Source organism: Olea europaea, chromosome 11 (assembly GCF_002742605.1).
Source record: "Olea europaea var. sylvestris chromosome 11, O_europaea_v1, whole genome shotgun sequence".
In the NCBI taxonomy this organism is placed as follows: Eukaryota; Viridiplantae; Streptophyta; class Magnoliopsida; order Lamiales; family Oleaceae; genus Olea; species Olea europaea.
Window position 1 is genome coordinate 31,761,275 of NC_036247.1, and position 23,118 is coordinate 31,784,392.

At 36.5% G+C, this 23,118-nt stretch overlaps 3 protein-coding genes across 3 annotated transcripts; 1 reads left to right on the forward strand and 2 right to left on the reverse strand.

Annotated features, from left to right (window-relative positions):
- The first annotated feature begins 2,685 nt into the window (after positions 1-2,685).
- Positions 2,686-5,751, forward strand: LOC111404074. Its single transcript, XM_023032804.1, has 7 exons — positions 2,686-3,051; positions 3,151-3,436; positions 4,084-4,266; positions 4,351-5,026; positions 5,104-5,188; positions 5,276-5,338; positions 5,426-5,751. The coding sequence occupies exons 1-5, from the start codon at positions 2,878-2,880 to the stop codon at positions 5,126-5,128; spliced, it is 1,344 nt and encodes a 447-aa protein (XP_022888572.1). The 5' UTR covers positions 2,686-2,877; the 3' UTR covers positions 5,129-5,188; positions 5,276-5,338; positions 5,426-5,751.
- A 427-nt stretch (positions 5,752-6,178) lies between these two features.
- LOC111404075 (fructose-1,6-bisphosphatase 1, chloroplastic-like) lies at positions 6,179-8,245 on the reverse strand. Its single transcript, XM_023032805.1, has 4 exons — positions 7,747-8,245; positions 7,183-7,407; positions 6,463-6,969; positions 6,179-6,370 (listed from the first exon to the last, which is right to left on the reverse strand). Exons 1-4 carry the CDS (start codon positions 8,161-8,163, stop codon positions 6,299-6,301), a joined length of 1,221 nt encoding a protein of 406 aa, XP_022888573.1. The 5' UTR covers positions 8,164-8,245; the 3' UTR covers positions 6,179-6,298.
- An 11,124-nt stretch (positions 8,246-19,369) lies between these two features.
- On the reverse strand, positions 19,370-22,619 carry LOC111404076 (laccase-7-like). Its single transcript, XM_023032806.1, has 6 exons — positions 22,485-22,619; positions 22,166-22,317; positions 21,218-21,462; positions 20,829-20,957; positions 19,749-20,705; positions 19,370-19,664 (listed from the first exon to the last, which is right to left on the reverse strand). The coding sequence occupies exons 1-6, from the start codon at positions 22,572-22,574 to the stop codon at positions 19,534-19,536; spliced, it is 1,704 nt and encodes a 567-aa protein (XP_022888574.1). The 5' UTR covers positions 22,575-22,619; the 3' UTR covers positions 19,370-19,533.
- Positions 22,620-23,118: the final 499 nt, after the last annotated feature.

A 23,118-nucleotide genomic window follows, 5' to 3' on the forward strand; every position in this document is an offset into this window, starting at 1 on the left:
TGGATTTAATTTAGCCCCTATCTGAGCGTTTTTTTTTTTTTTTTGGGTGTAGAATTGGTTTTTGAATGATAATTTTTTGGAGAATGTGTAAATAAGAAGTGAAAAAAAAAATTTACATAAAAAATATTTTATCGTGAGGATGTATAGTTAAAAATATGTATGAAAATACAAAAAAGAATATTGAAAGAATGATTATAAAACAGAGCTTAATATTTTGTTGTGATTAGGATAATTAATTTATTGATTTTTGTCTTTTTCTTTTCCACTTTTTATCTTTACTTGATTATTCCACTTTAATAAGGAATACTAGTCTTTAGCTTTTACTTTAGTTCCTTGTAGAAATTAAAATCCATTAAGTCAAAGTCAAAGTCAAAAACTTTTAATCACACATTTTATGAGTTCACTATTTTTCAATCACATATTTCATTAATTTTTATCAAAATCGACTAAAAATTTAATTTTAATCCTCATCAAATAGGTTTTCTTTCCTACTTTTCTTGTGTAAGCATTTTGTTTATGAATATTTATTAAAAATAATTGGAAAATGTTCCTTTTTAAATATTCAACCATTCCTTAATTTATGCGTGAATATGCAATTGTGATCCCGTAATATTCTAGTTTATGATTTCACCTACATCACATCATCATTTGCACTACCCTCAATCTTGTATGTCACGCATTCTTGAAAGTGTGGCGAAAAATGGCTTCACGTGTTCATGAAAACATCAATTAAAATTTTATTGTTCGTGTTAGTATTGAAAATATTTCATTGCAATCTTGATTGCTAGATGAAAATTGCATTTTTGCATTTAATAGATCAAAAAATATCTTAACTAAATGTTCCACTCCTTGCTCCAAATATTAGAATAATTTATCTATGTTCCACTTATTGCTCCAGCTACATATTCATACGTGTCTCTGATTCCAATTGTTATGGATGCAAAATTGTTTCTATCGAAAAATAAACAAAATAATAAGAAGTTTGTTGGTGCTTTGAGCGTTCGACAGCCTCGTAAAAGTTAGATGCATGTTTGGTGGGTTATTAAATTATAATTTAAATGATTATCTATTACACATTAGGGAAAAATTCATTTTTTCAGGTGTATTGTTCACACCAATTCAAAAATCAGGTAGATAGTTTAAAATTTCAAAATTAAGGTACATATGTAATTAATTAAAAATATTTACTAAATAAAGATAATAAAATTACATTTATACGATTAATAGTCACATATTTATAATTATAGGTCACAGATTTATTTACTGGTCACATATCATCAAATTGATTAGTCACAGGTTATATCAAAGTCACAAATCAAAAATTTTATAGGTCACAGATTATTACGAGGTTACAAATCAAAAATTTTATAAGTCACAGATTATTTTTTAGTCATAGATTATCAAATTTTAAGGTCACAGATTAATTTTTTGTCACAGTTCAACAAATTTTAATGTCATAGACCAAATTATTGGTCACATATACCAAATACTCCATTATCGATTCCAATCCACCACCAATAGCTGGTCACAATCACTATTATGCCCCACCCTGCCCCGCCACAACACCACCATGACCATCAAAACACAACAATCAACTGCACCACATCACACCACGTCTACAGCGCACCGCCACCACTAACAATCACCACAAACTGCAAAAACACCACCACACACCACCAAAACACCATAGACAACAACAAAAAAACTGCCAAAAGGGACTCAAAAACAACAAGTCATCGAGGTCACCAACGCCACCCACACCACTGTCCTACCTAGATCCCCACACCACCATCACCACATTGTTACCCGCCAAGGTCACAAACACCACCCACATTCATGCTACATAAAGAAGCTGCTGCAGCGTCGCCAACAAAGCACCATCGTCGATTGGTGGCCACCACCATCAACACCTCACCAGCACCTCAGACAAAATCGCCACAGATCCCTATCGCCGCCTGATCAAAACTCCCTCTCCAAAAGTGCAGATCGGAACGGCAACTTCGCAAATGTCGCCTCCCCCCACGCGCGCAACTGAAGCATCTCCTTCGCATCGGTTGCAGTGTTGAAGAGAAAGAAGGTAGATACGAGCCCAAACCACTTCTGCATATCGAAAAAGAGAACAAGAACTACAATATCGCGACGCTGCATTCATAGTAATGTCACCTCCCCACACTGACGCATCCCTTCATCACCGTTGTAGTGTTTGAATGGGTTGACGGCATCGAAAAGAAAGAAGCCGATGAAGAGAAGAGAGAAGAAGAGACGGGGTTGTGAAATTTGAAAATGGGCGAAATGAATAGGGTTTCAATTGAATTGGATGGATTAATTATTATATATAATATCTAATTTTTGCATAAATAAATTTCACCCTGAATTTTGAATTTGAAAGTTTTTAGTATTTAACCTATTTAGGAGTGATTTTGAGAATTGATTTTTTGATCGTTGGGGGAAAAGTGGGGTCCACACGTGAGAAAAAAGTCAAATATGACAACTGAAATAGTGAAATAATGATCAAAAAATCAATTTTTTAAGAGAAAAAATCACTCCCAAACAATCTCTTTGTGTAATTTCCTCTACACATCTTTTAAATTGTGTTGTTAAGTGAGCAGTAATTATAAGTTCCACACAATATATGATTTGACCAGAAATGATTATGTGATTTTTATTTCGACTTTTTCAGAGAAGGCTCGAAACCAGGTAAATTTGCTCTTACCAAGTGATTAAAAATGACAAACACAGCGAGGGAAAATTTTCAAATGCTCCCTCCATTTTGTTTCCATCTTCCTCCTACACTCTTACCTGTCACTCCGATTCCAAATCTGCATATGTTTCTCTCTCAATACTCTGCTTCTCCACATTGTAGAGAGAGAAGTAAAAATGGGGAAGCAGAACAAATCAAGAAAACCTGAATTGATAGGCAAAGGCAAGGTAACTCCGGTTCAGGTCGCATTCATCGTCGATCGTTACCTATCGGACAACAATTACATAAATACTCGCTCAACTTTCCGCTCCGAAGCCTCCCATTTGATTGCCAAATCTCCAGTTCAAGAAGTAAATCTTTTAGTAATTTATCGCTTTCGAGGGATGTATAGTGTTTTGCTCTGAAGATTTGTGATGGTTTTTTTTTTTTTTGTTCATTTTGTGCTTCAGGCGCCGAAGAGTTTGTTGAGTTTGGGGGCAATACTGGATGAATACATAACGTTGAAGGAGCAGAAAGTGTTGTTGGATCAAGAACGGTGCCGTTTGGAGCAGGAGAAATTGAAGCTTCAGAAATTGCTAACGGGCATGCAGGATGTAATGAATGCTTATAATGCTACCGGAAATAATGTTGTTACTCCTCCACTGCCGGTGCAGCCAACAGCTGTGGCATCTCAGAAAATAGTACAGTCGGGGACTATAGTTTCTACGTCCGATCCCACAGTTACGACGCCTGCAGGTAACGTTTTATGACTTACTGAACTCCGTTTAAATCATTTTATGGTATGATTTATTATTCGAGACAGAATTCACCCCCGATGAAAATTTCTTAGCAGATCTAGAGTTTTAATTTTCATCGGGGGTTTCTCTTTTCTGCTCTAATTAGTTTTACGAGTCAGTTAATATAAATTGCCGAAAACAATTAACTAGAAAACGTTGTTCAAACCCTGTAACACTTTCTTCAATCTGCTTGCACAATGGCATTTCGGATGTTTGAACTTAAACTGCAATGGGATCTGAAAATCATTTTTCAATTGTGGCTGTGCATTGAGTTTATTGATTAAGCTTTTTTCTGCTTTTAAGGATACAAAACTCTATTTTGCAACGAAGCATGGAGAAACTTATGGTCTTGCTTTGTAGGTTTGGGATTAAATATTGAGATACTTGGTTACATTCTTTATCCTTCATCTAGAGACACAATCACCAGTCCTATAAAAATTTGATATTCTTAACAATGTCCATCAGGAAACTGAGAAATGTTTCTTCTTTTGTATTTTTACTACATATAATATGCAATTGAAATTAAATTGGCATGGATTCATTGTTCTCTTATGAAGGCCACTGAAATTATAATGTATCTTACATAGTATCTATTGTTATCATTAGGTTGTTATCCCATGTACAACACTTCAGCTATGATGTCTGTATCCTGGCCCTCCAGCACTCAAAGAGATCCCATAAAGTTCTCTACCCCGATTACAAATCAGACCGCTTCTAAAAGGAAAAAATGCAGAGACGTCTCAGATGCTTTAACTGCTAAGAGATGTAGCAGGCGAATACAAACCAAAGGTAAACTTTCCCAGAAGTTGGCCTCCATATTTTATTATACTTACAATTGTCTTGGTGCTCGTTAACTGTCTTTTTTATTTGCAGATGCAAACATACCTCCACAACTAAGCAATGCAGAAGCGAAACAAGGAAGTTCCTTAGAAGGTTCTGCAGTTCAGTTGCAGGATGACAACGGTCCTGGTGGTTCACTAGTTCAAGGATCTAATGTTGTCAAGTGTTTGTTCAATCAGAATATTCCATCCGCTCCATCTAATTCCTCCATTCCCAAAACACCTACACGGGCATCTTCCTCTGAAACTGACAAATCAATTTCTCCGTTGGTTACTGCTACTTCCAATGAAGATGTTACTCCTCAACAAATCACATCCACTGACTGCACCATAATCTCTTCTGAGACAATTCTAGTCAGCCCTGCCAAACAAATAACCTACTATAGAATAGAGAAAAATCGCTGCATTTCAACTAACTCACCAGTTAAGACAAACTTGACAAGGTCTAACAAGAGGGACCATGCTAAAGGAAGGCTAGATTTTGGTGCTTCTGATATGCCCGTAATTGCAGAGAACCAAACACCTGACGGTACCTCAACATCTGAATCTGACAGGGAAGGAGATATCTTTGACTTGGATTTTCCGAATTTGGATGCTTTGGGTTTAGACTTTAATCTTTCTGAACTGCTAGTTGACTTTGATCTTGGTGTTGAAGGACTTGATTTTTCTTCACAGCAAGCAACCATTTACACTCCAGATTCCTGTTCGGGGTAAACTGTTCTTTCTCTATGAAAAACCTTGTCAGTTAATTTTTCTTAGTTACCTAAACTCCGTATATTGATGGCAGATCACCTCATACATCAGGATATTAAGTTATGTCACACTTTTGTCTACTACTAAGGGAATTCTTCCAGAGAACACAAATTTATCAGGTAGTTACTCATGCTTTACACATATTCATGCGGTCACGTCTTGATTATGTAACACTAAATTTGTTTTCATACTCTATCAAACACCAGAAGGTCCAGATCCTGTTGCCACTCCGAAATCTGTCACTAACCGTATCAAACTCACGAGTCCTGGTAATTTTTAATCTAAGATCAGCCTTTTCAGTTCCCTTTCAAATGTATGATGCATATTTAGGCTTAGATTATTTGCTCCATTTGCAGCTAAAAAACATAGCTCGTTGGATCAAAAGAATTTGTCTACCTGAAACTGACTGGACAACACTACAGACGATTTTTTATACTGACTTGGTACCGGTTCAGAACTCCCAACAAAATTTATGCTGACATTCAGTTTTAGGTTCCTTATTTTCCAGCATTATGTAAAGTTATAGTAATTTGTTAGGTCATTATCATTAATGGATGATGAATCATTTAACTTTGTTCAATTCTGGTTGCAGCCATCCTTGTTGAGTATTGATTGCATATCAGTGATGATAAATTGATAATTGTGTAAAGGTAAGGATGTTATATGGCGCTTGTTTGGTAGATATGTTAAGTCAATTAAAATCAATTTTTTGACCGTTATTTCACTATTTCAGTCGTCATTTTTGAATTCTTTTCTCTTCTCTAACGGTCAAAAAATCAATTAACAAAATCTCTACCAAATAAGCTCATAATTGCAATTTTAGACCTATGAGAGTTAACTAGAAGATTGATCGAGATTATTACAATTTTTCACAAACTAGTATTTTCAAATATTCATAAATACTAAAATGACCTACAATAACCGTAAAGCTTAATTATTGGTGGATGATTTGTATGAAAAGGCTAGACAATGATGATGGCTAAAACAATTTATAACAGTTTTTTTTTCCAATTTTACGAAAGATTATCTGAATCATGACTACTTTCTCGTACTTTCAAATCATGTCAATTTGTCTGTTCAAAAATAAAGTGCTGAAAAACATTGCAGTCTTGAGAATAAACTCTTTACTATATGAAAGACTTTCCAAAATTTTACTGGAATTTCTTCTTGAAGACTTGGGAATAAACTATATTAGCAAAAATTAAACCTTATCCACAATTACATTGTAATTAAGCCAAATATTTCTCCAATTTCTCCACCTCTTCAGTACTTCCAATGTACAATGGCACTCGTAGATGTATCTGCACAAAAATTCAATAAAAGATTAAACCTGAGGACTAAAATGGAAACAATTTACAACAGAGATCAAATTTCCTAGTATCATTTGACATACCTCAGTTGGTAGAATATCAAGGACTCTGTTTTGCCCATCTGATCCTTTTCCGCCAGCTTGTTCAACGATGAAGCTCATCGGTGCACACTCGTACAAAAGCCTCAGCTTCCCATTTTTGCTCTTTTTGTCTCTAGGATACCCGTAAATCCCACCGTATAACAAAGTCCTATGAAAATCACCAACCAAACTACCAATGTATCTAGCAGAATAAGGTTTGCCACTCGGACCAGGATCCTTAAGATCATCAATATACTTCTTCAATTTATCATCCCACAACTGGTAGTTGCCTTCATTAAAAGCATAAATCTTTCCAGCCTTTGGTATCAGAATTTTCTCTTGAGTAAGCACAAACTCCCCAAACATGGGGTCCAACGTGAATGCATATACACCATTTCCTAAGGTGATCACGAAAATCACAGAGCTTGAGTACATGCAATAGCCTGCTGCAAGAAGATTATTTCCAGGTTGACAAACATTCACAACACACCTCTGTTCCATATTGTCGAGCTGCAACAAATCAGATGGTAAAAAATTCTTATTTTAGGTAGGTTTTACTTATTTCAGTCTCTGGTACAAAAACAGAACTCAAGCCTATATGTATGTGATTAGATCGAACCACATTTTATATAAAAGCTTAACCTGTTAAAACAGTGGCAATCATATTCATTTCTCAATCTAACGTCCAATACGTGCAAAATTGTCATTAATTAAATGACATACCGTGGCAATATCGTCAATGTCTGCTAGGCACTCATCATTTGGGCTGTAAATTCCGAAAATAGAGCCAGTGGATACAGCAGCATCAATGTTGGATGATCCATCAAGAGGGTCAAAAACGACAATGTAGTTGCCCGAATAACTCTCCTCCACAGCCACTGGCACATCTTCTTCCTCAGATGCTATGATTCCTGTCCTTCCACTTGACCTCAAGCAATTAGAGAACACCTAATTAAAACAAATCAACCCCACCTTCATCAAATTATTGTGCATTTCAGGCCTTAAAAGCCCATCAAAATTAATTTAAATTGTGCTAATGACATACTAGTAAATCAGTTTCTAAAAGCTTAAACTAATAGAGATATTACCGTTTATTAATTTAAATTTAGTGTTCCAATGCACCCATAATGTGGGAGTCAGATTCATTTTTGCCTCATTGCACAATATTTCATAAATGGATTATACACGCTCTAATACCTAGTCACGTTGTTATATCTAAAAGTTCAAGCATTTAGAGGGATTATATTAGACGTTTATTCAAATTTAGTCTTTAACACGGACACGGACCTCGTTGGAGATGACATCAAGCTTTTTCTGATCCTCTCCTTGCACATTAACAGCGCCTTGAATTCCAGTGAGGTTAGAAATGCTAGCCCTTTGAACTAGAGAAGCAATCTGCTTACACGCAGTTGAAATACTCGAAAGTACTATAGTGAGTTCAGCATCAATAGTACCAGCCTGTTCTTGCATCAACAGCCAGTTAGTCAATGTCTTAATCTCATAACCAGTCTTCTTCTTTTTCTCCGCCTCCGTGGTCACTGCCATGCACCGGACTCCTCCACCACTTGCCACCCTCGTCCTCTTCCTCGGGCCACCATGGAGGGTCTTGGCATCCAAACCGCATAGCTGGAAGGGGGGGAATCGAGAGATGATGGATTGGGAACTTGAAAAGAGAAGATGTGATGCTGTTGAAGTTGCAGCCATGGTGATTTTTGTTGGCTGCTTCACAGTTTTCTCTATCGAAAAATCTTGTCAAATTTGTGACGCAGGTTTGTAGCTTCATTTCTTGAATCTTTGTTTTAATTTAATTTTCGATTGTAAGGCTGGTAATAATTTCTGATCATCTGGTCCCACTTATCTTCCTCTCAAGTTGAAATCAGCTATGAGCAATGGCGTTTCTTAGTACTTGGCCAAGCCGCCAAGAGGATTTATAAACTTAGCCACTAGCCAGCCATGCTTGTAAGATAGTTTCAGGACCAATATTCCCAAATTGAGCCCTAATCGAATTGTTAAGTTTAATCTGAAAATGAATAAATCTTAGTTTGGAATATTGGAACAGCAACCGTTATATGATAACGCCCTTCTGCATACTTTCATTTGTAATGCTTATTTTAAAAATTTTTGGACAGAAAAAATGTCACTTCCCTCGTATCCATGTTCTCTGTGTTAGCATTTCATCTTCTATTATTATTATCATTATTTTGCCATTTTACTTTATCTCCTCTTTCCGTCCCTAAGGTCAACAGAAATCGATCACCTTTTTGTCCACCTTTGTGGTACTAGCACCAAAATAACATTAGAATGTAAGATTGTAGCTCCAATGGGAGGTATAATGATCGTGTGTACTCAGACAATCAAGTCTGATGATAAAATTTGGGTGTATGGAGGCAAGTTGAGAGTTTTGGCTAAAATTCTAGATTTCATGTACCTTAACTTTGCAGATGTATTTGTAGAGTTCAAGGTGCACAAGGCAATCTAAAATCTTGGACAGGCTTTTCCCCTCCATGTGTCGACAACGAGGGTGACTGATTCATCACTGTCACTTACCTCGCCGCACTTATCCAAAGTTGGTGATTGATAATAGGGCTGTCAATGTATTGGATTTTGATCCGAAATTGATAAAATAAATGGGAGATGAATTTAGAGTTTCGGTCTGATAACCTGATAAAGTTCCGAATTCGATAATCCGTTAACTAAATGAAGCAAATATGTAAATATGTCAATCCGATCCAATAACAACCCAATCCAACTTATTATAATGATATAATATATTTTATATATTATTACATAATTTATTACACATAATTTTTTCCATTTTGAAACTTGTATTATACTCTACTCATACATTTCAAATAATAAATAATATTATATAATAATAAGAATAATATAATATTGTTAATTGAAATATTTGAAGAGATTTAAATTTTTTATTAATTAAAATAAGATAAAAATAATAATTAATTTATTTTATTATAAATTAAACAACCAAAGGAACCAATGGTTGGAGTTAATTTCATTATTCCCGACTTCTCTTCCCACATCGGATATTCACTAGAATATCATAAAATTTACAATCTATAAATAGGTGGGCCAAGAATTGGGTAAGAAGATATTTGGGCTTCTTAATTCTTGGCTTAGAAGTTGATTAATATAAAAAATTTATCTTTTAAATTTTTTAAATTTTGGTTCGAGTTATCAGATCGAATACCCGATAACATAGTAAATCGGATATGGATTTAACAATCAAATATCCATTAGATTATTGAATCGAATAGAATAATTATTCTTAACTAATCGGATCGGACAAATCCAATCCATTTAAAACCCTAATTGATAAAGGTCACTTGCACTTGCAATTCCCATAGACTCAACCATCATAGCAAAATAGCAATTGTCAAGAAGCCTTGATTGCTTCTTCATACCTTGTCCCATCCAATCATTCACATTTCTCATGGGGATGAAAATGATGTATGACAAATCTCGAGTAACCTTCTGTCTTTTAAGTTCCGTGCGCGTCCACTGTTTCAACCCTTCCATAAAGGTGAAGAGCTTATCCTTTTTCCTCATATCTCGAATATTCAGCATATGCCCTGAAAAGGCTTTCACATACTCCCTGATAGAGCTTGCATGTTTCAGGTCTCGAAGTGCCCGCTGAGCCTGATATTCGACATTTTTTGAGAAAAATTGTGATCTGATCGCTTCCTTGAGGAGATCCCAAGAATCTATTTGGACCATGTTGGCCTAAATATCAGCATATTTGGTTCGCCATCATAATTTTGCATCTCCACCCAGATACATGGTAGCTGTGGTTACTTTTCTTGCTTCGTCTTCGATCGAAATTGCGAGAAAGTACTGTTCCTTGTCAAACAAGAAGTTTTCGACTTCTTTTGCATCACGTGTCCCTCCGTAAGTACACGGTTCAGGAATTCTGAGTTTAGGAGCATACTGAGGTACGGGATCTTGCCCATTGCCCACTGCAAATTGGAGTACTCATAATTGAGCTCTCAACGCTTCCATTTCATCCTGCAGATAAGGAATGATTGCAATAGTTTCAGTCATTGTTGCGCAAGCCCTTTGGCTTTCATCCAGTTGGATGTGTAATCCATGAATCTAGGATTCTGCCATCTCGACTTTTTCCTTGAGATCGTCCACATCATAGCGCAACCTAGTAGTTGTCTCATCAAGCGCATCCACGTGCTGTTTTGTAGTACTCTTCTTTTGAGGCTCTCTCACCTCAGTGGTGTGGGATGTAATTGGATCCATAGCTTTCTTATCGAGGGTTGCGAGTCGCAGTTTTGATACCAACTTTCACGGGGTACCTTTCTTTTTGGCACAGAAAGGGACACCGTGCGGCAGTAGTTTGCTCCGCTAGACTATCTTCCGCCTTTTCTCGATCCCGTCGAGACGAAAGAAAATTTGATTACAATTTTGTAGAAAGCTTACAACAGAGATTTCGAATACATTGAAAGTAAATTGAACATTGATTGATGAAAGCTGAATATTACAATTGACGAAAGCAGAAAATTACAATTGCTGGTGCAGGGGGCGGACACCAGTGAGTTTGAAAGATTTTTGAATGACTAATACCCCATATAATAGCATTCTGAACAAAAACCTAAGTGACAAGAGTAGATGTTTAAATGGCGAGGAATCATACTAAACGTTTACTAATATAAAAACTATTTTACAACTGAAATAACTATTACAATAAAAAGCAAATAACAACTCAAACTTGAACTAATATTTACAATGTGCGATCGAAGTTGGGAAAACTGCGGCTGCGATTGTGTCAAGGGGCTAAGTAAAGCTGCGGTCCTTGACATTCTCCCCCATTTGTTTTAGCGACGTCCTCAGTGCCATCAATACATGATATGTCCAAGGTCCTTTTCTCTTTCCCAAGTATTCTTCTCGCTGCTACATCCAATCCATTTGACCAAGTACTCTTGATGATCTTTTCTAGAAGCTCGAGTGATTCGATGGTCAAGAATAGCTTCAACAACCTTCTTTCGAGCTTTCTTCAGTTCAAACACAGGTCGTTTTAGCTCATTTCTAGATGCGTCCTCCTTATCTGCAAAGTATGGCTTCAGTATATTAACGTGAAGGACCTTGTGAATTTTACACCATGAAGGGAGTTCAACTCTGTATGCGACTCTTCCAATCCTCTTCAAGATGGGTAATGGTCCAATATATTTTGGCGCCAATCTTGAGTCCTTCTCTCTTGTCGATTTGTACACATTTCTGTCGGGAACCTTAACCATTACCAGATCTCCAACATTAAATTCAAGGAAAAGACGCTTTAGATCTGCAGACTTTTTGTACTATTTTTTAGCTTTATCAAGATAACTCCGAGCAATTTCAATATTTCGTTTCCACTCTTTAAAATTCTTCGCTTGACGAGATTTGGTACTTTGTTCGATATCCACTGTATGATGAAGTAGCGGTTGCTGGACAGTAACAATCTCAAAAGGACTCTTATTGGTGGAAAAGCTCTTTTGGGCATTGAAGCAAATCTGAGTCTCATCCAAAAGTTTTACCCAGTTTTTCTGCGAAGTAGAGATAAAGCGTCGAAGATATTCTTTGAGCATAGAATTGAAGCGCTCTGTCTGTCCATCAGATTATGGGTGAAAACTAGAACTCATGCTCAAAGTTGAACCAAGAAGTTTGAACAACTCAATCCAAAATATGCCAGTGAAACGAGAATCTAGATCACTGACGATGTCTTTAGACAGTCCCCAGTATTTGACAATATGTTTGAAGAAGAGTTGAGCTGTCTCTTTCACGGATACATACTTAGGCGCTGCAATGAAAGTCGTGTATTTTGATAGACAGTCTACCACAACGATGATAGTGCCAAAATCCTCAACTTTTGGCAATCAAATAATGTAGTCCATCGATACACTTTCAAATGGTTGGGTCTAGACGGAAAGGGACTCCAGCAAGTCCTCCTTTTCTGATGATCTGCCTTATCTTGCTAACAAATAAGACAGATTTTACATAGTTTGCAACGTCATCCCACATTTGAGGCCAGTAGTATGCACGTAGCAGTAGTGCACAAGTGCGTTCCTCTCCAAGATGCCCCCTATGGATTACTATGTCCTCCAAGTACACCACATAAAAATTATCTAAGAACTCGTGGAGTACCTGATTCATCATAGTACAAAACGTTGCTGGAGCATTTGTGAAACCAAAAGGCATCACTTTAAATTCAAAGGCTCCATATCTGGTTACCACTGTAGTATTTGCTTCATCTCCCTCCTTGATTCGAACTTGCCAGTATTCAGACCTAAGATCAATTTTTGTGTAATAATTTGCCCGACTCAATCGATCAAAGCAATCTGCAACCAGCGGGATAGGATATCTATTCTTTACAGTGATCTTATTCAAGACCCAATAGTCACAGCACATTCTAAGAGAACCATCGGCATTTTTCTGAAACAACACAAGAGCTCCGTATGATGACTTCGCAGGCACAATGATTCTACTCTCCAACATTTCTCCCAATTGCTTCCTAAGCTTTTCAAGCTCAGGCTGAGACATACGGTATGGTACCCTGGCGGGAGGTTTGGCACCTGGAATAAGTTTAATTTCATGATCAATCATCCTTCCTAGTGGTAATTTCTTTGGTAATTCGTCCGACATGGATGTCCTCAAATTCTCGAATGAGCCTTTTAACGGGTTTTGGAATAGGACCAATCGCCTCTTCGATCTCTTCTAATTGAAGAGTGCACAAAAAACAAGGTTCATTTATCTTGAAACTCTTACTTAATTGCATGGCTGAGATACTCTTCTCGCCCATCCTCCCAGCTTGTGTAGGGATGACACACGGCTTATTACCCATCATCATTAACGAATCGAAATATGACAACACTGCTGTCTTAGTATCTCGAAGAAATTTCAATCCTAGAATAAGTTTGAAATCATCCATTTGAATTGCAGATAAATTTGTCCTTCCCTCGAAAGGACATGTTTTGATCAACACATATTTCGTCATTCCAGCTATTGGCGGAGCAGCGGAGTTAATTGTTTTGACTTTCTCACTACCCTTTTTTAGAACAAGTCCGAGTCGCTCTACTTCGGTCCATGCAAGATAGTTGTGGGTAGCACCGGTATTCACCATAGCCCTGATTGGCTTTCCATTGATCTTCACATCAATATACATTAAACCTTTGGCCCTACAAATATGAGCATTCGCTTCTTCCATCTTTGTCTCTTTCGAGGGAACATCATCATTTTCAGTAACCCGAGGCGACATTGTGTTACACCGATGTGAACATGCCCCAACTACATCATCATCCTCTTCGGAGTCGGTCTCACTATGACAAATAGCCTGTGGGGCCTCTTACTTTGAACTTCACCTACTATTTGTTAGCTGACAATATGCATCCACTATTCATTTCTGAGGATACTTCGACACCCGATGAGGTCCTTCGTATAAAAAGCACATCAATTTGGGAGTAGTATCAGTTTGGCCCTCCGTTGCTTTTTGTTTATTCCAGTTGTTACTGTTGCTACCGTTATAATTCCCCTGACGGCTATTATGATAATTTCCCTGAAACCAGGCTCCTCCTTTATTCTGAGAGTAACGCTCTCCCCCATTGGGGTTCGAGTTGGGTCTGTAAGGTCGGTTGCCACCTCCAATTGCTTGATTACTTCTCGAAGTTCTATCTTTTCTAGATTCCGTTGGGTAGTCGCTCAAACATTTGGTGGCTCCCATGGTCACGCTCAAATTAGTAACCTTCTATCTCTAAAGTTCCGAACGTGTCCACGGTTTCAACCCTTCCATAAAGGTGAAGAGCTTATTTTTTCTGACATATCTCGAATATTCAGCATATGCCCTGAAAAGGCTTTCACATACTCCCTGATAGAGCTTGTATGTTTCAGGTCTCGAAGTGCCAGCCGAGCCTGATACTCGACATTTCCCTGAAAAGCCTTCATGTTAGGTTTTAGTTTGTAGAAGCTTGCTTTTGTAAGTCCCCTACATAAGATACTAAGACTCCATGTGACGTATAAGACTAGAGGGAGAAACAATAGTTTTCCAAGTCCAAGTCTAATTGTTAATGTTAAGCTTTGTAATACAAGAATTTTACGTTTTCCTACAAAATTTATTTGTATGGAAATGTTCTTATTTGTGGGGATAAACTTTTACAGAGTCAAAAAAATTTTGTAAGCATATTTGTAAGGCAAACATCAAGGAAATAGGTAAAAGACAACAAATTTTTGAAATTTGTAAATTTGTGGGCTAAAGTTTGTGTCTACAAACTCGTTGGAGTCGAATACAATACGTCGCATAAGTTTTGTCCGGACAAAATTATTCATCTGCTAAAGTTAATTCTACCCACAAATACAATACATTGCATAAATTTTCTCCCGACGAAATTATTCATCTGCTAAAGTTAATTCTACCCACGAAATGATTTCACTTTTCCCTATAAATTATGTTGTGGGATAAATCATATTTTCCCTACAAATAATTTTGTGGGAAAAGAATATTTGTAGGAAAAAAATATGTATATTTTTCCCAATTAAAAATTTGTGATGACATGATACATATTATTTTGTGTGCTAAAACTTACTTTTCTAGACTAATCATTATTAAAATTTGTTGTTTTAGCCCTTGTTTGAGCCCTGTTTTTGTCAAAAAATGAATTTTTGAATAGTGTATTGATGAAAAATGTGTGATTAAAAAATAAAGAAAAATTCTGAATTTGCGTGTAATATTATTTTATTAAATAATATATGGTTGAAATGGGTCAATACACTACTCAAAAATTCATTTTTCTAAAAAATTGGAGCTAAAACAAGGGCATAATACACACACACTGAGGTGATTTGTGATAACTTGAAGAGGTCACTGACTTTGAATTGTCTAGAATTTTCTGGGTTTATATTATGTTGAAAAATCTAGATCGCTTCATATCTGCCGACATACTGGAGAATATTCTAGAGACACTTGTTGCTGGAATTTGAAGCACCGTTATACTAGAAAATTCTATCGCCGACAATGGCACCTATAAATATAAGATGATTGTGTGTATAGAGAGAGGATGTACAAATGAGAGTGAGTTATTGTTTGGAGAGAGAATGGATACGAGGAAGTTAATGAGTGGCAGGGAGAGAGAGAGAGAATGAGTGAGTGAGTGAAATATTTTGAAAGTGGAGGTTGCATTAATTTGGGGAGTGCTAAAGCGTGTGTTTGACATACATTAAATATGTATAGAGTGCAAAATTTTCTTAATAAAATATTTTCTTTGTGGGTATAAATTCAACAATTTGGTATCGGAGTAGGTCCGCTTCGAACGTTGTTTTGTTGGTTTACCTAAGACTAATGACATTAATTCTTGCGCAGAAGATTTTGGGATCACCAACATGTGGCAATGCAGTTGGCAAGTAAGCAGAATCGAGGATGAAAAACTTTGAAGATGATAAATGTTGGGGGCATGCGTTATGCAGTTTTGCAGACTGCATGAATGTTTGTTTCACAAAGGCATGATCAAGGCATTGCTATGGAAATTCAATAGTGGGGGCATTTGTGGATATACTTTGACATTTGTGGGAACTTAGTGGCTAGAAGAGCTGTCCATTCAGGAGCTAATGCAGAGGTGCATAAGGTGAAGGTGGTATTGAAGGTGACATGTACGAAGTACTGCGGGAAGAGGCATAGGAAACACTGTGGATGCTCGGACATCAGAGGGATATGCCGTGATTGTGGAGAAATTTTCAGACTCACTAACCCGTTGAAGAGGCAAAATACATCTCCACTACTCATGTGGCACGGAAAGATTATTTATTGCAGGTTTATTGTTATATTCTTTGGAAATGCACTAACCATGTCCCTTATACAGGTATGATGGCAAGCTTTCTATGTTCTTAGATTGTGCTATGTTGCATATCTTAACTAGTCGACAGCCGGTATGGGGGAAGGCTACCTTGGGGTGTCCTGTAACCTTAAGGGCCGAATTGGCAGTCCGTTACATGTTGTATCAGAGCTAGGCCATCGGGGGACGAAATTTGGAGCTTCTCGAGATCATACACAAAAGGAGTTTGTGAAGCTTTCTTAAAACTTACTTGATTACGAGTAGATAATTTAAATCACGGTGGACGACCTATAAGTAGTAGGCGAAATGAGAAAGCTCAATAATCAGAACTACACCACATGACAAACTTGCATGAAGTCATATCTCCAAGGGCAAGACTTGTGGGAAGTTGTTGGAGGAAATGACATGACATCGTCACAGGAAGTCGAAGCTCTGAAGAAGTGGAGAATTAAAGCAGTTAAGGCTTTGTTCGTTATAAAGACGATGATTACGAAAGGATTACTGGAGCACATAAAGGATAAGAACTCACCAAATGAAGCATGAGACTCTTTAGTCTCACAATTCTCAAAGAAAAATGGCTTGAGTTTGCAAATTGTTGGAAAACAAGTTGCTCTTGATCACTCAAGAAAAATTGACAGTAAGGCAATACTTCAACAAAGTTAAATCTCATTGTCGTGAAATTACAAAATTAGATACTTCAATAAAATTTCAAAGTCTAGAATGAGAAGAATAACCATAAATGATCTAAGACCCGAATTTAGAAGTTTTATTGCCGTAATACAAGGTTGACCAAAGCAACATTCATTAGTCAATCTTAAAAATTTGTTGGCCGATCAAGAAGCGTTGACTAAACAAATGTTAGGAGTCTCAATAAAGAAAGAGAATGAAGAAGCATTATTTAGCTACAAAAGAAGTGGTCAATTTCGTCAACAAAATAATAAAGAAAATAAATGTGAAGTAAGCTATCAGGCAAAGGGAGCCCAACAAAATCGTGATAAAAGAGGCTAGTTGTCCAAGAGATTTCAATGTAATAATGACTCATATTTGTATGTGGAAAATGAGGTCATTATGCTAGAGATTGTTAATTTAAAAAGGAATCAACAGAAGGCAATATAGCAACCTCCAATGAGCAAAAAAGGTACAATAGTGAAGAAGAATATGATGCTGAGGTAACGACAACAATAATTGAGCAGACTTGAGAGAAGAAATTAAACTCAAGTGTGAAGGATGAATCAACATTAATGGTAATCTTGCTTGAGTAAATATATTGTGAAGATGCTTGGAATGAAGATTCAGGAGAAGATGATTGTATCGATAAATCAGAAGATGACATCGTAGTTCATGAAGAGTCTTCTTGGTGGGCTTCGCGGAAGGATGAACTACCAGACTTTGAAGAGGCGTTTGAAGAATTATATTCTTTGGAGACACCACAGAAAATGGAGCATACATAACTAATGGTAGAACTGCTAGATTTAAAGGAAACGAAAGGCAGATTGCAAGAGAAGATTACAGAGGCCCAACAACAAAATTTTGAGGAATCTAAATATCTACAAGTTTCAAGGTGATAAAGAATTTATAAGAGCAACACAGAATCCAGAAAAATATGACGTAGTTCAGAAAACATTAATGGAGGATCTACAGAGTCAACAAGCAATTGAGGTATGTACAATTTTAGAATCACAAATGAGAAAATCCAGTAGACTTGGGAAATCAAATATCAATTACCCTAATATAAAAATCGATAAAGAGAAAAGCATGGAAGAGTTAGATATATATGAAATTGCGAATGTGTTGAATGAAGAATCGAATACGTCAAAATTTGTCGAGACAAAGTTGGATGTAACAACAAAAGAAATGAGTTATAATGAAAGTCGATGCTAAAGGGGAAAATTGAAGAAGTCACCACTGACTTTGAATTGTCTAGAATTTTCTAGGTTCATATTATGTTGAAAAATCTGGAGCACTTTATATCTGCCGATGTACTGGAGAATATTCCAGAGATACTTGCTGTTGGAATTTGAAAATTCTATCGCCGACAATGGTACCTATAAATATAAGATGACTATGTGTATGGAGATAGGATATACGAATGAGTGTGTGAGTTATTGGGTGGAGAGAGAATGGATACGAGGAAGGTGGTGAGTGGCAAAGAGAGAGAGGATAAGTAAGTGGAATATGAATTTTGCTGGACTTCCAGGGCACCATTTGGGGCCCCCTATAGGTGGGGGGCCTGTTTCGATCTGTCCAGGGCCAATGTGGCCTTGGGCCTGGACAGAGGGCTTTGCCCGTGAAATATTTTGAAAGTGGAGGCTACATTATTTTGACTGCGTGTTTCATATACATTAAATTTGTAGAGTGCAAAATTGTCTTAGTAAAATATTTTTTTTGTGGGTATAAATTCGACATTAACTTTCCAACAAAATTTTGTTCATTTGCAAGTGCATCGACGGGGAAAAGGTGTGTTGGAGAATTACAGAAACGACGTCGAAAAGCTAGAATACACATGCAAGACATCGGAGGTAGTTGTTTAGAGTGACTAGATATATATAGATCGATCAATGTGTAAAAGCCTGTGGTGTTGATCGGAGCTCTGTCGGAATATCCTCAGATTCCGCAATTCACCCAAAGCCTGTGTTTACCGGCATGTCATCAGAATTGCCCAAATGTCGTTGGCCTTTATTTTAACCTAGCTGTCGGAAGAGTATATCTACCTCATCTTTGTGCTCATCGTGCCATGATGGAGCGTTGAGTAGTGGTGGCGTCGCCCTGGGTCCCGTAGCTGTAGAACCTACTGGTTCTTACTTCGCCGATGAATTAAATTCTTCGCCTTTTTAATTAATCAGTTTGAAAAATGATTGATGATTCATCCTCATGATTTTTACCAATATTGTAAATTAAATTTTTGAAACATATTAATTGTCTTGTTTTTGGATTGGGTTTGCGGAAAACCATTGAATAGAATTTTCAATTAATTACATGTTTGATTCCTCTTGTTAAATAATTATTAATTTTTGCATACTATTGCTATAAATAAATAAATTCTCATGAAATGAAACCAAGAAATTATTCCTTCATTAATTAAATGAGGCATTGAACAAAATCAATCGGACAAACATCGACAACTTTTCACCATTATTTCACCAAAATAACTTATTGAACTTATAAAAATGAAAAAAATGAAAACAAATGGAATCGTGGTCACAATTAACAAAAAATAAACAATCACTCTAACAATAACAAATAATATTTTTTAAGAATATTAACATTTAGGAAAATCTGGAGGAGGTGGAGGCAGACTTGTCGTCGATGTTGGTCCATTCTCCACAACGAAAGCAGTAGCAAGACCCCAAGGCAAGTGCACGTCCAAGTGACAATGCATCAACCATACACCTAAAATGCATTACGATATGCAAAGTTCAATACAGATATAGCGACACTAAAAAAAATAAATAAATAAATACAATATTAGTTAACCTGGATTATTTGCTCGAAATCTAACCACGGCCCATCCTCCAACCGGCACGCCAATGGTATTACGCTCTTGTGGGTTTACAAAGTTGAAATTTTTGCTATCTCGAGTCCTGTTGAAATTGCCAAATCCTTGAGCCAAAACGTAAAAGTTGAATCCATGCAAGTGTATAGGATGATTTTCGATCCCAATAAGAGCTGTATTCTGCATCACAATCTCTACCGTTGCATTGTATTTGACCTTCTTCACTTTCGTTGATTTCGTAGTCATTATGATTGCTTGATTAAAGCTGTTATTAGAGTTTGTGTAATCAAATCTCAATGGTGGATTATTAGGAAAATCAGTGGTATAAATTCCACTAACGTTGTTGTAAAATGCCTCCAACATTGACAATTTATTGGGAAATTGGAATGACACGTTATTCATGCTAGCAGCAAATCTTTGCCCAAGTGGGCCTGAGCAGGATGTGTTCCCTGGACCTCCACATGCAACCAAGCCCAACCCAACAGTTATAAACATTTGTTCATCTACATCTTGTGGTACGGGGGCCCAGAAAGGCCCAGTAACAAGCCCAGTTAAATTGCTAAAAAATCTATGGGCTGTGGATGTGTCGTTAAATGCTGGTAGGACAGGCATTTTAGGGGTGGATTGGGTAGCATTATTGTAGACTATAATCCCAGTCGTTGTAGTGCTGTCAAATTGAACACCTGATGCACTAACATAGGGATTTGCAGCCATATAGTACAGCGACCGTGGTTGATCGGCCTTGAAAAGGACATCGGTGGTCTGTCCAGGCCCAGTTACCACCACGTCGGTAACGTAAGGGTTCGTGTATGCCGCGTCCACTGCAACCACAGTCATGTTGTGATCGGCTATCTTGAAAAATAGTTGATTATTGAGTGCAGCGTTGATGATTCGTAAAAGATATGTTTTTCCTTGTACCACATTTAGCCGAAATGTATCTGCAACAAAGAATAACATCCTCTTCTAATTAACAAAATCTACATGTAAAACTATTGAAAATTAATTGAAATCTAGAATATGATAATTAGACACTTATTTGTTGAATTATATATTATACTTACTGTTTGAAGAGCATGAGTAGAGATCCCCGGGCTGGCCATTGATTGTGTACGCGTCTGATACATTAGGTGCATTGCCAGTGGCTAGAGCTTCATTCTCTACGTCAATAACGTTAGCGTTCCACCATTCTCCTGTAATCACATATATTTTTGCCGTTAGAGAAAGAAAATCGAAATCAAACCTCTTAAAAGTGGAACCTCACATACATCAAAATCCAACGTCTAAAGAAAACTTGATACATACATATGCGGAATATCAAATACTGAACTCAATATTAGGTCATTTGTTATTATTTTTTTATAAAAGGATAATTGTACGTAAAATTATGTTTTACAAAGTTTTAACAATTAATTCAATATATAATAAAGAAACGAGAAAATTAGTTAACTACCGAGGAGAATCGGGACTTCCTTGTACGGCTTTGGAAATGGATATGACCGACCAGCTCTGGGTCGGATAATTAGGGCACCATGAGCCGTGGCCCGGAGCCATTGGACGTGTGCATGCCACCAGAGAGTCCCCTCCTGTCCTGTAACGTTAAACCTGTACGTGTAGTTGTTTCCAGGACGAATTGGACATTGGGTAGCAAATTCGGGCCCGTCAGCCCACCCACTGAGCAACTGGAAAACTCCATGCCTGTACACATTAATCATGAATTATATTTTAATTTATCTTTTACCAGTGATAATGATAGTTAATTAAAACAGTTTTCAAATGCATAGAAATAGACCGATTTGATTTATACATATGGTAGCCTCAATTTCAAATGCCTTTTAAGTTTTAACTTTTAAGAATATTTTATCAAGAAGAAGACGTATGTATGCTTTTTTTTTCTTTTTATTTGAACAAGACAGATGAATTACACCTAAATATTAATCCAAACATACACATGCTAGCTGCATGCAAAATTTGCTATGAACTTTACAGTGGGGAAAAATAGTATGTATATATTGAAATGGGTTGATGAAATTTAATGAAAATTTAAGTTACGGTCTTCTGCTTCTTGTAAAATAGCTTTATTCTTCTAAAACTTTTCTAGCCAGACAAATTACTAACGAAAAATCATTCAAATACATTAAGAAACAGTTTTTAACTTTTCAAAACCCAACCAAATGGACCAGGCAATCAATTTTGTCAATATATGTTAGTTTGACTATTAGAAAAACAAACATGACAATTATTTATCAGATATTTGATAAATAACTAGATTGTCAAGTTACCCTTTTTGTGAATCAAGCTAATGGATATGGATTGATTGACCAACTAGAATAATATTTTCATTTAATGACCTACAAAATTACCGCTTATAATCTACAAAATTACGAGGAAAAAATCTTACCAATGAATAGTGAGGTTGTAGGGAGAGAGGTTAGAAACATGGACGATTAGTGTATCGCCCTCTCTTACACGAAGAGTTGGGCCTGGAAGACTTCCGTTCACTGCAGTAATCACTTGTGTATTGCACAGTCGGTTGATAGTAAGATTTTTCACCTATATAATGAAAATTGCGGGTTAACACAAGTATTAAATTTTATGGCAAATCAAAACAGCGATTGTACTTCGTGTTAGATAATCAAGCACACATGTCATATACTTATGGACTTTATAATAGTTGATTAAAGAAGTTATCTATGATGCTCGGAGTACTAAAAAATTACATGAAATGAATGCTCTACGATTGCTGCCGAAGCAAATGAAGAAGCCAAAAGAACTAGAGCAAATCCCAGCAAGAAAAATGAGCGTGTCATCTTGAAAGAGAAAAACAAACTTAAACGAGAGATTAACAAAATTATTGAAAAGATTGAAAGAAACCCCTCTTTTTATAAGAAAAAATCTCCGTCGGTTGCGTGAAAAAAGTACATTTGAAAAATAGTTTAGTTATGTGTTAGAGGAAACTTCGTTACCTAACTGTCTAGAATGGCCACCAAAAAAGTATTAAAAATAATATCAATCATTGAATATTTATTTTGGAGCTAAGTTTCGCTCTATCTGATTGGTTACCTTGACTGGTTCTTTTATGGAACTTTCCATTTTTCTTTTACCACATTGGAGTAGGTAAGTGAATAGTCAATAAGTACTTAATTATATATTTTCAACTTTGATAAATAAGAAATTTATTTGTTTCTTGATTAATTATCATGAACTGCTTTTCTGTGGTACGATTGCTGCAAATGACGAGTAGCACACAAATATTTTTCTCGTGATAAAATGGAGAAATGTTTATCTAACATGACATGATGATTCATACAAAAATTATCGAGTCAAAAAAATCCTTATTGTATTTGATCGATA